We start from the raw sequence: 16,651 nt of genomic DNA on the forward strand, positions 1-16,651 counted from the left end.
GAGGGTGGCGGGCGCAGGCTGTCTTGTCACTGACTCACAAAGGAGGAGGGGTACTGTCAGAATATCCCAGGGCAACATAACATAACTTTAGGAAGGAAGCCGCAGAAAAATTACAAAAAAAAAAAAAAAAGTTTAAGTCAAAGGAGCAGAGGGAGGGACGGTTGTATGAGTGGTAAACAGATATAACCAGCCCCCCTGCAGCATTGTCCATAGTACAGTAGAGGAACACCAAATGTCTACACACCCAGCTGCATCCCTCCCTGACAGCACAGGCTGAGATTCACAACACCAGAGGAATGTGCACAATGAAACAGGATCCCAGTGTCCTTCTGCCTCCAGGTATTCCTCAGGCGCAGTCTACCTGGTGACGATCACATGAAGACAGCCCTGGCCGAGGAAGCACCATGCTCGTTGCCCTTGCACAGCGACGCAGCTGCTGCAGAACCTCAAGCAACAGGTGAATGTTCTGCAGAGTTATCTTCTTCTTCTTCTTTTTTTTTTTTTTTTTTCTTGAAGTTTTTCTTTTTTTTCTCCCACTCCAAAGACATCGTAAAGGAGACATGGACTGGCTGATGGTGCAGCATTATCACTAGTGGGTGTAATTGCACACTCCCATCACTGAACGACTCTGAGTGTGACCTGCATACAAATCCCTGGGACCCCCTGAGCAGAGGAGTCAGAGAAGAGGGGGGTGGGCAGCACTCACTGACTGATCCTGGCTCAGCTTCTCCTGGGATTTACAAATCACTAAAACTGCCTGATCACATCACAAAAGTGGGTTTGGTTTGCTGGGCTGTGTCTTTGATACTTTGACCTGGAGCTCCCCTGTCTGGTCCAACAGATTACCCCCAAGCGGTCAGCATTGATCACTGGTGAAGCCCCCCTAAACAAGGAATATGAACAGGAAGACGAGACGCTGGATCTTTCATATCTTTCTCAGTCTGGGGATTGTCTACATTAAGATAGGGTAAGTGGTGTGACCCTGGAGACAATCAGCAGTGATGACTGGTGGTGACATCCACCCTGCTGACTGCACACTCCATTCATTCATTGATGAGGTAACAAGTTGTGAACTACTTTACAGGTGATTTCGCTGCAGGATTCCATCTCTGTAGCAGTGGTGTCCAACGTGTGGCTCTACAGCTCTTCCAAAACTACTACTCCCAGCATCTGTCAGATGTAGTCTCGCAAAAGCTGTAGAGACAGAGAGGTTGAACATATGGCGTTGTATAGCAGGTATTTCTTCATACTGTATATATTCAGGAATCTTTCCAAGGTCAACACATCTATAGTAATAGTATCTAGCATCTTTCTTTCTTTTTCTCTTTCTTTTTTTTTTCTTTCTTTCTTTCTTTCCATCTTTTGATTATCTATCTATCTATCTATCTATCTATATACAGTATCTTTCTTTCTTTCTTTCTTTCTTTTTAAATCTATCTATCTATCTATCTATCTATCTATCTATCTATCTATCTATTCTACCTATCTGTCTATCTCTGTCTCCTGTTTGTCTTACAACGTATTGGGGCTGTTAGTTATAGCTTTCTCCCTCCACTTCCATACTTTCTATTAGGACATGCTAACCCGATAGAAGTACGTCCCAATAGTTGGTCCCATCTGAAGTTAATGGACATTGCAGTGCTTTGTTTTCACTGCACCGTCACTTCCGGCCAATCAAAAGAAATTCTCCTGGCGGTATCAGCTGATCATGGGGGGATGGGGGGATGGGGGGGTGTTCCAATCAATCTGCAGGACGTCCTGGGATTAACTTCTTCTTCTCAGTAGACGTAACACAATGTATGAGACCTGTAGTTACATTACATTGTCCGGCATAATAAAGGTAGCTTTAGATGTGGCCAAGGATGACCCTCGTACCTATTGTGCCAAATTCATTGGCCTCCTTTGGAGCCTCTGAATCGTTAGAGCACATTTTATTCTGGCTGGGACATTTTTTGGCAGACTCATTTGTTGTGAAGAAATCTTGATGCTTTTGATTTATATTAGATATTGTATAGGCAGGGGTCTAGCCAGTAAGGGTGTAGAGGTAGCAGTCGTACCTGGACTGTGGTACCAGAGAGGGCCCAAAATCCTCTCTGTCACATAAAACTGATGTACAGTGTTATCATTGGCACCTGGTATGCTGGGGCCCAGCAGCTCAGAGGCAATCTTATGTCACTCTTGATTATTTGCTTCTGTTTAGGTCGGGAAAAATCACTACCTCTATGGCGAGCCTAACACAGGTCAATCATGTGCAAACTGGGTAATGAATGGAGGCGTTCATCAGTCTATACTTGTGTCCTATGGGTAGTAAATCATTGACCGCCCTGGTGCCACTATCCCAGTTAATTAATGACATAAAAAATAGATCTGAATCAACCTCATAAATCCATAAAGGAGTCACAATGAACATTTTCCAGGTCCACAGCGCTCTGCTTAGATTCCCCTCTCCTGGTGTATCACAGCTTGCATGGGACTTACATGGGTCCTTATCCTGTGGCTCTCATGCTTTTGTCTCTATCAAGGTTTGTTGAGAGTTGTAGTCCACAAGTTGGAGATTGGTGTACATTCTGTAGCCACAGGGTGGTCTCTTAAAAATATTTAAAAGGTTCCTCCACTTTTAACAAAAACAAAAATATCAGAATTCTTTGTATTTTTTGGCCATACATTGTTTTAATGTATTTACTTTTTTGTATTATTCTATGTAGATTTCTTCACTCACATACATGTCACTCACATGCATGTCACTCACATGCATGTCACTCACATACATGTCACTCACATACATGTCACACACATACATGGTTGCCTGCATAAAATTCTGATGGTCTATTTGGGCCAGACAGTGCTTGAATGGGTGAACACTTTAGCCTTATCCCCAGGACAATTGACTGATTGCCGGGGCTCCGACTGCTAGGTGGTCACGCATGCCTATCACTGCTCTATTTTCATGGTGACTCCGGGGCCTGTGTTCTCGTGATCAATTGAGGCAGACCCCTAGTGGTCAGACACTTCCCATGCAATGAGTAGGGATTGAGTTGGAAACGCATAAGCACAGAGAGCTATGGGGACTGGGTATTGCGGATGTGCTAGCGATTTGGTTCTCTATATACTACGACAGAATGACAATATATATGGCCTATCATTAGGATGGGTAATCAATATGACACCGATTGGGGTCCAATTCTTAGCACCCATGCTGAGCAGCTGTTTGAAGTGGCTGCTGTCCTTCGGAGTGCGCTGTGTCCTCTTTATTGTTTACATTTCTCCCTAGACCTGCATGCTGTACATTTGGTAGAATCTGAATTGAATTATCTTAAAGTGGTTTTCAGGGATTTCCATGTTGTGTAACAGATATGCTAATGTAGTTACTTACCTCATGTACATCTTCCCCACGCTGTTTTTTCAGTTTGGACTCTCCTGACCCGTTTTCATAATGTAAACCAATCACTCTGGTTTGTTTCCATCCTGTACGTAGCACTTCCTGTTGCTGTATCTTCTCCTTCCTCTACCACAGCTCCAGCCCCTAACAACACCCAGCTAGTTTATAGCTCCTCCCACCCTGCTAGTTACATAGACACTCCCCTATTACTGCCACGCCCATGGACATAACATCCCTGGAAATAAGTAAGAGCTGCATGGACATGGTCATGTGACCACAGCCCAGAACCGAAGACAGAAGCAAACGCTCATTCATCGGGCAATTCTGATCTTTAAGCAGGCTTAAAAATGTTTTGAAGCTGTGAATTTTTGAAGGTGTTTTTGTTTTAATGGTGTTTTTTAGGGGGGTGGAGGAGGGGTCAAAACACTGCAGCTAAATATTACATTAAAAAGGTTGTCCAGCCTTTACTAAGTGATGGTCTATTCTTAGGATAGGCCATCACTAGATGATCGGAGGAAGTCAGCTAGTGATGGCCTATCCTGAGGAAAGCCTTGACAACCCCTTTAAGAAAGACCTGTCACCAATCCTATTTTAGTAAATTTTTGTCCTCTACATGACAGAACAATTATGAAGTATCCTTCCTTTGCTATTCCTTTTAGAAATTTACAAATAAATTGACAAGTGGGTATTACAATTCCCTTTGTCAAACACTCCCAAATGGCAACACCTAGTTATCAGTTTATTCATACATTTCTAGTAGAAATAACAGAGAAACAGCACAACACAGAGGAAACATGCTTCAGAATTATTATTTTAATGGAGAGCTGACAGGTCCTCTGTAAAGCTTCATGTACAGAAAGGCCACACAGGGATCCACAAAAACTATGGATGTGTGCATGGCCCCAGAGAAATAAATGGGTTAGTGTGCCATCAGCACAAAATACAGACAGCACACAGATGAAAAAATATGGTTGTGTGTATGAGGCCTAAAGGCTAGGGATGAGCGAACTTCTATTTTAGAAGTTCGGGTTCCATAATGCAATTCTGCGGTAACCTGAAAGCGAGCTTCTAAAACAGACATTCGCTCATCCCTACTAAAGACCATAGCAAATTTTTGAAAGCCTTAATTAGTAGTGTTGATTGAGCATGCTCGGCCGCACACCATTTTGACTTGAGCATCCTGGCCGAACACCACGTGTGCTCGAGTCATTGTATTTATATCTAATTTAGTCTCTATTTCTGAAAAGTTTCTGCCGAGATTTGAACTCACAACCTTTTACATTAGAAACAAGACCCTTAACCACTCCGCGATAAAGCTGAATGATAAACTGTGTCAGAAAACAGGTTAACATACAGCTCTATAGCGTAGTGGTTAAGGTTTTTGCCTCTAATGTAGAAGGTTGTGAGACCAAATCCCAGCAGAAGCATTTCAGAAATAGAGGCTAAATTAAATTGATATATTTTATATTTTTTTTAGTCATTGTAAAAAATGTATAGTACTGAATAAATGTGTAATTACAAAAAAAAAAAAATTTAATAAATAATATATACTGTATATATAGATAAAATCATACTTCTATGAATGCATAATATGTGGGAAACTACTACTTATGTTTTTAGCCATAATTTATTCTAAATATATAATAACTAGCAGAAGGACCCCGCTTCGCACGGGTATATTTCATCTATTTCATTTCATGTTTCTGTTTGTCGTTAAAAGATATCGAGAGTATCCTCCATAACACCCTTTAACAGTGACTTCCACAGCGGCCTGCCCCTTTAATAATGACCCCTCTCCATTAACTGTGACCTCCACAGCAGATGCCACTTTAATTGTGGCCCCTGCCAACTTAACAGTGTCCTCCACAGCGCCCTGCCCCTTTAAGGCTAGGGCTACATGACGACATGTGTCGCGCGACATTTTGTCGTACCAATGTCGCGCAACAATTTTTATAATGATAGGCTTTGGTGTCGCAGTGCGACATGCTGCGACTGCAATGCGACAGTCGCAAAATATCCATCCAAGTTGGATGCATGTAGCAGTGTAATTGTGCCCTATGTGTCGTGCGACTTATTGTCGTCCTGTAATCCTAGCCTAAAGCTAACCTACAGCAGTGAAGAAAAATGTCTGGGTTGTTATGGAAACCTGGAGTAAAACTGTGTGTATGTGGAGACTAAGGCCTGTGAGCTTCTATTGACTGATAAGGTACATGTGACCGTATGTATGGCAGTTGGGATATGAAGAGAAAGACTTGCAGGCTTGTATTGGCTAATGCAGGTAATTTTGGGGGAATATCTCAGGAACGGTACGTCCTACAGAGCTGAGACCCCACAAGATTTCTTTCCAGGTAGCAAGGGATGTGTATACCAAGTTTTGCTGAAATCAATGGTTGCTTTTTTCGCGGAGCATACATACATATATACGTCCTTCTTTATATATATATAGATATACAGTTGCAAGAAAAAGTATGTGAACCCTATGGAATTATATGGATTTCTGCACAAATTGGTCATAAAATGTGATCTGATCTTCATGTAACTGACAACAATAGACAATCACAGTCTGCTTAAACTAATAACACACAAAGAATTAAATGTTACCATGTTTGTATTGAACACACCATGTAAACATTCACAGTGCAGGTGGAAAAAGTATGTGAACCCCTAGACTAATGACATCTCCAAGAGCTAATTAGAGTGAGGTGTCAGCCAACTGGAGTCCAATCAATGAGATGAGATTGGAGGTGTTGGTTACAGCTGCCCTGCCCTAGAAAAAACACACACCAGTTCTGGGTTTGCTTTTAACAGGATGCATTGCCTGATATGAATGATGCCTCGCACAAAAGAGCTCTCAGAAGACCTACGATTAAGAATTGTTGACTTGCATAAAGCTGGAAAGGGTTATAAAAGTATTTCCAAAAGCCTTGCTGTTCATCAGTCCACGGTAAGACAAACTGTCTATAAATGGAGAAAGTTTAGCACTGCTGCTACTCTCATTAGGAGTGGCCGTCCTGTAAAGATGACTGCAAGAGCACAGCGCAGACTGCTCAATGAGGTGAAGAAGAATCCTAGAGTGTTAGCTAAAGACTTACAAAAGTCTCTGGCATATGCTAACATCCCTGTTAGCGAATCTACGATACGTAAAACACTAAACAAGAATGAATTTCATGGAAGGATACCACAGAGGAAGCCACTGCTGTCCAAAAAAAACATTGCTGCACGTTTACAGTTTGCACAAGAGCACCTGGATGTTCCACAGCAGTACTGGCAAAATATTCTGTGGACAGATGAAACCAAAGTTGAGTTGTTTGGAAGAAACACACAACACTATGTGTGGAGAAAAAGAGGCACAGCACACCAACGTCAAAACCTCATGCCACCTGTGAAGTATGGTGGTGGGGGCATCATGGTTTAGGGCTGGTTTGCTGCGTCAGGGCCTGGACGGATTGCTATCATCGAAGGAAAAATGAATTCCTAAGTTTATCAAGACATTTTGCAGGAGAACTTAAGGCCATCTGTCCACCAGCTGAAGCTCAACAGAAGATGGGTGTTGCAGCAGGACAACAACCCAAAGCATAGAAGTAAATCAACAACAGAATGGCTTAAACAGAAGAAAATACGCCTTCTGGAGTGGCCCAGTCAGAGTCCTGACCTCAACCCGATTGAGATGCTGTGGCATGATCTCAAGAAAGCGATTCACACCAGACATCCCAAGAATATTGCTGAACTGAAACAGTTCTGTAAAGAGGAATGGTCAAGAATTGCTCCTGACCGTTGTGCACGTCTGATCTGCAACTACAGGAAACGTTTGGTGGAAGTTATTGCTGCCAAAGGAGGTTCAACCAGTTATTAAATCCAAGGGTTCACATACTTTTTCCACCTGCACTGTGAATGTTTACATGGTGTGTTCAATAAAAACATGGTAACATTTAATTCTCTGTGTGTTATTAGGTTAAGCAGACTGTGATTGTCTATTGTTGGGACTTAGATGAAGATCAGATCACTTTTTATGACCAATTTGTGCAGAAATCCGTATCATTCCAAAGGGTTCACATACTTTTTCTTGCAACTGTATGTAAATACATTATGGCTAAAAACGTACATATATATAAATTACATTGAGCCTCTATTTCTGAAATGTTTCTGCCGGGATTTAAACTCACAACCTTCTACATTAGAGCCACGAACCTTAACCACTACACTATAGAGCTGCATGTTAACCTGCAGTTAAATATAAAATGATACTTTTTAGAAATAGAGGCTAAATTAGATTTAAATACACTGGGTGTGCCCAAGCACTGACTCCATATATGGACATAGCTATATATGGAGTCAGAGCAGGGACTCCTAAGCGCAGACTTACACGGGGGGATTCCCCCACTGTACAGCAATCTTCTGCATAGACCTCAGTGGTACCTGGCACCCTCCCCTCTTCAGAGCAGGGGGTGCCTGGTTTAATGCTTGTATTCTGTAGAGCACCCAAGCATCCGAAAGTGTTCTACCCGAGCACTTTGGTGCTTGATCAACACTATTCATTAGTATTGAGTGAATTTCAGGAAAAATTTGATTCGCCGTGAACCCAGATTTCCTCGTGCTTCATGGTAGCAAATATATTTTTCCTGAATGGCTGTAAAAAATAAAAAAAGGCATACTTACCTCTACTGTTTGAGCACGAAGATCTGGCCACCACCATCTTGATTGAAGATGACCGGCTGACATGATGACATCATCAGGTGCCACGTGGGATTTTGAATTAAGATGGTGGTGGCCAGCTCTTCGCGATCAAACGGAGGTAAGTATGATTTAATTTTTTTTATTTTACACTGTATTATTACTGTCAGATGTAGCAATCAGCTATGAATGTGGCATCCGAGGGGTACAATGACGTGGGGGGAGCAATCACCGCTCCCTGTAATTGCACCCACTGCTTACTACTTACAAAGAAATGTGCTTTGTGTCGAAGTAATTCATCATAAAGTGAATTTTTTTGTAAAATTCGGCGAATACTTTGCTCATCTCTACTCTTCATTTGCATCATTTTTATTTTTGTAATTTTTTTGCTTTTTTTTTGCAAAGTGTAGCCTGCTTTTGCATTTTTCTGTAAATATTCCAAAATAATAAAAAAATGCCACCAAAAGTCATGAAAAATGCTTGACATTCATGACATTTTTGACAAACATTTAAAAACACTGAAAGAATACTGTGCGTAAAAGAGGTCTTATAAAGTTCAGTTTCAGCTCTGCTACATGTGCACGTGTGTAAGGCAGTGAACACCACAGAAAAAGGTACGGCATAAATCCCCATTGTTGAAATGTCCATGCGTGGTAGTGAGAGCGCTCAGTGCTGCAGACCTTGCCGTACAATCGTACAGTCTTTAATTTATGACTCAGGAAGTGTTTGTCACATTTTGGCACGAGCCTCTGGCTTTTTATCTGTGTTATAATTATAGCAAAAAAAAAAAAGCAGAAAAATACACATAAACTGATAGGGAAAGGCGAGGCTCGAACCTCCACAAAATGTCCACACTCTTTCCTTTAAACGTCATTGGTGTGATTACAGTACCACCAGCTACTTTGGGAAAGGGGAAAGTTGTTTAGTAACAAATCTGGAACATGGAAAATCAACTGTGAGCGGTAAATCTAGATGTTCCCTGCCATGTGCACTTCATGGAACTTGTCATTGTTCCGGCATCCAGTGGGAGGCAAAAGGTTAACAGGGTAGAGGCGTTCAGTAGAGCGATTTATCATGGGCCACGTTTGATTAAGCAAGCTGGAGTATTGGTAGTATGTGATCACCTACTGCCCTCAGTAGTTACTACAGTAGGTGCCTAAATGCTATTATGTAATCATAACCATTCTACCACCCTTAAAGGGGCTGCCCACACCTGGGCATCTTTTCTGCAGATCCCCCGACGTGGCCAGACCTGCAATGGGAATCATACTTACCTGATCCTTGCCGCTGGGTCCATCAGTCCCCCTCAGGCGGAGGAGATCTCAGATCTCTCTGCATCAACATCTGGTTTGAGGCGGTCATCTGGCTGCTGCAGTGGTGATGTATTGCCCACGTGTCATGTCGCTAGATCATGTGATGCATGGGTGATACGTCACTGCCACGGCCAGTCACTGGCTGCAGGGTCAACCCGGGTGTTGATATGGGGAGATCTGCATGGGCCAGCTGGGAACTTAAAGTGGCCCTGGAAAAGAAACTAAAAAGTGGGTCCATGTTGTAGGCGGGTTAAAAACTGACAGAAGGTGGGGCACCACAAGTAGGCAGGGACAACACGAGTAGGCAAATACAACAGAAGTGGGGGGGGGGGGGGGCAGCAATACTGTAGAGTAGCAGCACAAATACTGTGTCCCCAGCAGAATCAAATACCACAGTGCAGCACAAAATACTGCCGCCTTCACCACAGTATTCAACTGTATTACCGTCCTGGGGACGGTGATACAGTTGAGTTCAGGAGGGGACCTGAGGCTTTTGGCAAGGTGCAAGTACTTGATGCATGAATTAATGCTTAGAGCATCAGATCTTTATGTACCAGGCTGGAGGCTGTTACGAGGGCTTGGGCGGCCCCCTGGGCATCAGCCCACCGGGAAATTTCCGTGTAGGGTGTGTGGCCAATATGCCTCTGGAGACCTAAGACCTGTGGCTCTCGAGGGGGAGCGATGGTGCCAGAACCCAGCATTGAGGATCAGATAAGTATGATTCACAATGAGGATCCAGCCACGCTGAGGGGTCTGTAAAAAAGGTCCTCAGGGGTTGTCCATCTTTTTAAATTTGTTAAATTTCAACTTGAGCCTTCTGTTCTCAAGCCATACTCACCTGCTTCCTGCCGTCCTATTCCACCTATCTGGGCCCCTTTACTGGTCTTCTAGTCCAGCCTGTGAACAGGGTCACATGCACCGCCACAGCCAATGACTGGAGAAACCGGTATTGTGTTCTCAAGTGGCACTTTACTGCTGGGCCACATGCCATTTGTGGACACATCACTACAGAAGCCACTGATTGGCTGTAGAGGCACATATGACCCCATACATCAAGAAGTTTACAGATGAGGACGGAAGACCAGTGAAGGGAGCCAAGAACAGAATGGCAGGAAGCAGATGAGTATGTTTTGTTCCACCGGCATAGCAGGCTGGGTTTCAAATTTTAAAAAGTAAGGAAAGTTGGAAAACCCCTTTAAAAGGACACTCCCATGTCGTATGGCCTGCTATGGTCCCATACACTACCTCCATGTTACTATGATTTTATATGGATCTTCTCCAAGACAAAAATACCTCCAAATAAATTAATCAAAACTCAGCTTTATTGAATACAAACAAATATTTTTATCTTTATCCCCGGAAGAAGCCTTAGGGCGAAACAGCGTTGGGAAGAGGACGCTGCAGAGTCAGTCCATAATACACATGTAGGTGTTATTGCTATGTGATCACATGATCCCCATATCACTACGTCTAAGCTATTAACTGGCTCTGTTGAGCTTTTTCTATATGACGATTGTAAGTGTTGGGTGCATAATAATTTATTTGACTTTTGACATAGGTGAATTTGTGTAGACTGCTGCTATGTTTATGTCTATTTATTTGTTTGTCTTCAATAAGGCTGAGTTTTGATTAATTTATGTGGAGGTATTTTTGTATTGGAGGGCATTCAAGGTAATAGATGTACTTCCACTACATATAAAGTGGTGTATCCCGGTTAGTACATTAGGTGTGTATTTATATGGATATGTAGTGACTCTGTGTGCCACCAATACAAGACTTACTTTGGGTTTTGCTTGAGGCTTACAGTAATCCACCTGCATCCAAAAATAAGATCAGGTGCCCATAGCAAGCAATCAGACCTTATTTAATTTTACAATACCTTTGTAACAGAGTGTTCATTGGTACACGGCACAATTTTTTTTTTTTGGGATTAGATAGGGGGGAATGTAACACTCAGTTGTCATTTTTTTTATAATCAGGAGGGATAACAGAGGAATGGCACATTATAGAGTTATGAGAAAAGACATTTCATAATATGTATTCCATGGTAAATACACTGACATGTCAATGTAGTACCCCAGACGAGGTTTATAATGTAAATGCTTTGTAATATTCAAGTTGCTGATTAGCACTTACTGCGAATCTGCTGCCCGTTTGTGTCTACACTCCATAACTGAAGGACCTTCGATGACATCATAGTCATGTGATCTTTTCAGCAGTGGAAGTGGAGGTAGGACCTGTGATGAGATCACCGTCATGTGACTAGTGCAGAAAGAGGCAGCGCTCAGCAGTGGAGACCTGTGATGCCATGGAATGAATGTGCCAGAGAAATGCTGGGAGATGTGGTTCTTCCCATTATACCTCCTCCCTGCTTAGTGGGAGGGAAATATGTTATTTAACTGGGACTGTATGTTAGAGGGGATGAAGGGAGGGGAGGGGTGTCAGTTACATAGGACTGTATGTTATAAAAGACTATAAAAATATATGTTTTTTACATGGGACTGTTATGTTATAGAAGATTGGAGGGAGATTACTGGTGTTATTTACATGGGACTGGATATTTTAGAAGACTGGAGGGTAAGGAGTGGTTATTTATATGGGACTATGTGTTGGAGGGGGTGAAGGAGGGGATTCAAGTTATTTACATAGGGCTGTATGTTATAGAGAACTGTAGGGAAGATAAGTTATTTACATAGGACTGTAGGGAGAGGACTGGTGTTATTTACATGGGACTGCATGGTATAGAAGACTGAAGGGAGTGGAGTGAAGTTATTTACATGGGACTGCATGGTATAAAAGACTGTAAGGAAGATAGGTTATTTACATGGGACTGTATCATATAGAAGACTGGTGGGAGACAACTGGTGTTATTTACATGGGTCTGCATGGTATAGAAGACTGGAGGGAGAGGACGGGCATTATAATTTATAGGGGCACTACAGAGATGATTATAACTCCGGGGGGTATGGCAGGAGGTATTGTAATTACAGGGGGCACTGCAGGGAACATTATAAATACTGTGGGCAGTGGTGGAGGGCATTACTACTACTGAGGGCTGTATAGAAGTGCCTTATAGATTATAAGAGGTGCCCTATAGGGAGGCCTTATTAGTACTGAGGGCACGGTAGGGAGCCTTATTACCACTGGAGATACTATTTGGGGGTGGCTTCCGCCTGGCAGTGAGCCCGGTGATGTCACTGGCACTAATGGACATCCGCGCTGCCTTAGCCTGTAAAATGGTTAGGGCAGCGCTAAAGCCACCCATCAGTGCCGGTCTGTGTTGGGCCCATGTTCATATATGCCTGCATTATTGAGAAAAAAATATATATTTTAATATATGCAAATGATCCTCTAGGAGCAACGGGGGCGTTACCATTACACCTAGAGGCTCTGCTGTCTCTGCAACTGCGGCTTCCTGTCTGGGAGGACCTGGCAGTGAAAATGTCATCCCACTGGACCATGTTAAAGGGCAGAGGGCGCGGCAGTTACAGAGAGAGCGGAGCCTCTAGGTGTAATGGTAACGCTCCTGTTTCTATATAATAAAACATGATTTTCTCAGCTATGCGGGCACATAAGAACATGGGACCAACACAGATGCCTTCAGCTGCCAAGCGCACACGTAACAGGTCAGTCCTTTATTTGTCTAAGTGTATGAGGTAGTCCTGAGGGATAGCTGAAGGCCATCAGCTATGGACTTCATTGGGGGGAGAAAGCTGGCACTAAAGTGCCTTGGGCAGCATCAAATCTAAATATGGACCTGGCTCCACAGCAGTAGCAGGATGTAGTGTCGCACATCACACTGCTGGTCTGTGTATGAGGAGGAGCGGTGCGGCCGGGAATCTGCTGTGCTCCTCCTCCTACACAGAGCAGCAGAGCAATGTGCGACACTACATCCTGCTACTGCTGTGGAGCTCCAGCGGCTGAACTGTGATCATGAGGAACTAGGTGAGTATATATTTTTAACTTCCTGTGAAGGGGCACATATCTGACCATTACTTCTGTGAGGGGGCACATATCTAGACATAACTACTATCTACTGGCACAAAGGGGGAATAATAACTATGTGGGGGCATTAAGGGGACTGGGTGTGTATAGTTGTGCTTTGGGCAGAGTTAGAGGCGTGACCTAGTATGAAAACAATATATATATATATACATATTGTAAACATATTCACAAGATGCTTTTTATTTGCACATATATGTTTAGATTTGTATGTGTGGTTTGGGTGGGGGGGGGGGGGGCAGGTACATCCTTTGCACAGGGGCCCTTTGCTGCCTGTGTCCGCCCCTGGTGGACACCTACAGCCACAGGTGCCAGAGTACAGCCATAGGCAAGGGAATCAGAAGGGAGAGACATTGTCAGCTAGAAAACGTGTCATCCTTTGCCATGTTGCCAACCACCATACCACATTATCTGGGAAGAGAAATTGCACTTTGTATGAACTGCTGCTGGATGTGCTGCTATTTGTCTTTAGCACTCAGTAAAGAAAGACTTTCTTTGTTATATAATCTCTACCTTGTTCCGTCATGACACCTATTCACTGCACCGAACCCTGGGGAGAAACGGCCTGAGGCAGTACACTGTGACACAGTATTTGGGCCTCTACCAGTCCCATCCTCTGCACTGACTCCTTAGGAGCTCACTGCATCATGAGCGGTAACGTGTCCGCTTTAAAGGTATTGTCCGCTTTATTTATATTGAAGACCTATCCTGAGGTTAGATCATCAATATCAGAATGGCGAGGGTACATCTCCTGGTACCCCTGCCAATCAGCTGTTTGAAGAGAAAGTATCGCTCGTACAAGCGCTGCCTTCTCTTCGTTGTTTACCTGCTCGCCATTGCAACCGCAGAGGTGTAACTACATCTCCGCCCTCTCATTCACTTCTATTGGATGGCTCTTTCCTATTTAAGTGCGGTGTAATTACACCTGATCACTGTTGCGGTTGTGATGGCGAGCAGATAAACAATGAAGAGAAAGCAGCACTCGTACAAGCATTGCTTTATCTTCAAACAGCTGATTGGCAGGGGTACCAGGAGTCAGCCCCCTGCTTATCTGATATTGAGGACCTGTCCTGAGGATAGATCATCAATATAAGTAAAGCGGACAACCCCTTCATAACATGTGACGTATATGTACTGTGGATGTTACCTCTTTAAAGATGCCATATGTGCCATGCAGCATGCACCAAGGGCTAATGTCTGCGATCAGTGAAAACGCTGATCGCAGACTTTTAACCCCTCAAATTCAATTCCATGGTCATTTGTGACCACGGCATCTGAAGCAGCTTTCTCCAGGAACGCTGCCCTCCTGGGGCCCGAACGGCTTCCTCACACTGAGATTGAGGAAGCAGTTCATTGGTGGTGATAAGATAGAGCGTGTATGAGACTACCATGCCTATTGCAGGTTTATTTCAATGTAGGCATGCAGGTTAGCAGTACTGCATTGGAATATAACGAGTTTCCAATACACTCAGCAACCTCCGGCACTCAGCAACTACCAGAATCCGACTTTCACTTCTATGGAAATTATAGCCAAGAACAGCCAAGTAAGTGTGCATGCTGAGAGTTGTAGTTTCGCAACAGCTGGAGTGCCGAAGGTTGCTGATCCCTGCACTAATGTACTAAATAACATTAGTATATGAAAGAAGCAAGAAGCTAAGAGGAAATGCTCCAGAATTGTCATTTTGTGTGGAGTAATATTATTTCCTGAAACAGACATGTTAGGAGTAGTGACAGGTCCTCTTTAAAGTAGTCGTCCCATTACAACTTAAACGCTATCCAAAGGATAGGGTATAGTTTTTATGCTTTTTTCAAAGGATTGAGGATAAGATTGTGATTGGCGGGGATCTGACCGCTGGGGTCCATGATGACCATGAGAATGGGGGCCTGGGTTCCTCCATTTGACTGTTGCAAAAAGAACTCTATGGCTTTGCAGATATAGCCGAGTTCAAGCACTTGGCTATCTCCGGCAGCCCCATAGAGGTGAATGCAGTGACAGTGTGCATGAATGTATTCCGCTCCAGTCAAACAGGTTAACACGGGCCCCCACCTTTGCGGTCACTGGGGCCCCAGCAGTTAGACCTTTGCAGATTTGATACTTATCCTCTATCCTGTGGGTAGGGCAGACATTGCTGTAGTCAGACAACCCTTTTAAACCCAATCATATTTGCACTATGCCTTAGGCCTCATTCACATGTCCTTGTCGATCTCTGTGACAAGATGATCAGTGGTTCATCTATGAAGATGTTCTGTGTTTGGTCCATGAGTCAGTTTTTTGCCCTTGTCATCCATATTCCATAGACACTGCCAGGCTGAAAATTAATTTCCAGAGCATCTTCTACTGATGGTCCATGAAGACCACTGAGCAACCACGCATGTCATCCGTGTTGTGTCTGTGGTTTACACAGACCCATAGGCTATAAAGTGCTTGAGGGATCCATAATCATGGTTAAAAATGGGGCATGCTTTTGTAGTATACAACTGACTGATGGTCTGTGGAAAACCATTGATGTGTGAGTACACACATTAAAGTCAATGAGTACATGTGCTGTGCGTGGAGATGGACAGCACACATCCATGCTTCACTGACATGTGAAAGAGTCCTTAGAACAGGGGTGGCCAACCTGCGGCTCTCGAGCCGCTGTCGGCTCTTTGCCTCTAGTGCAGCTCGAGCGATGGAGCCGCGAAGCAGTCAGGCCGGCACACTCTCCACCCCATGCTCAGATCTTCTTTCCTGATCGGGCACCGTTGCTACTCTGCAGCTCCAGCTGGCTCTCCACTATGCCCTGATGCGCACAGTGTCAGAACATAGTATGTGGAGATGCGCACTATGACCTGACACTACGCATCAGGTTACAGTGGAGGACATGTCAGACCTGCAGAGTACCAGGTGCCTAATGAGGAGCCTGGTGCCCGATCAGGAGAGGTAGGCCATTTTTAGAACTGAGCATGGGGATCTGATCTAATCATGGGAGGTTCTGATCTGAGCATTGGGGAATCTGATCTGAGCATGGGGGGGGGGGGGTCCTGATCTGAGTATGGGGTGTCTGATCTGAGCATGAAATGTCTGATCTGAGCAGGGGGGGAGTCTTATCTGAGCAATGGGGGCCTGATCTGAGCATCAGGGTCTGGTCTGACTATGGGGGGGGGGGGCTAATCTGAGCATGGGGAGGTCAGATCTGAGCATGAGGGTCAGATCTGCGCATGGGGGGGTCATATCTGCGCATGGGGTGTCTGATATTAGCATGGGGGTATGATCTGAGCATGGGAGGAGATCTGAGCAGAGGGG

The 16,651-nt window shown here is 44.0% G+C and overlaps 1 protein-coding gene across 3 annotated transcripts in view; it reads left to right on the forward strand.

Annotated features, from left to right (window-relative positions):
* The first annotated feature begins 228 nt into the window (after positions 1 to 228).
* LOC122943907 (protein Wnt-7a) overlaps positions 229 to 16,651 on the forward strand; it is a 75,261-nt gene continuing 58,838 nt past the window's right edge. Inside the window, exons 1-2 of one of the 3 annotated variants that reach the window (XM_044302025.1) lie at positions 229 to 457; positions 545 to 967. In XM_044302025.1, coding sequence (XP_044157960.1) covers positions 897 to 967 — 71 coding nt within the window. In that variant the 5' untranslated portion in view covers positions 229 to 457; positions 545 to 896. The remainder of the gene's footprint in view (positions 458 to 544; positions 968 to 16,651) is intronic. The other 2 variants (XM_044302026.1, XM_044302028.1) reach the window with 2 other exon arrangements.

Source organism: Bufo gargarizans, chromosome 7 (assembly GCF_014858855.1).
Source record: "Bufo gargarizans isolate SCDJY-AF-19 chromosome 7, ASM1485885v1, whole genome shotgun sequence".
In the NCBI taxonomy this organism is placed as follows: domain Eukaryota; kingdom Metazoa; phylum Chordata; class Amphibia; order Anura; family Bufonidae; genus Bufo; species Bufo gargarizans.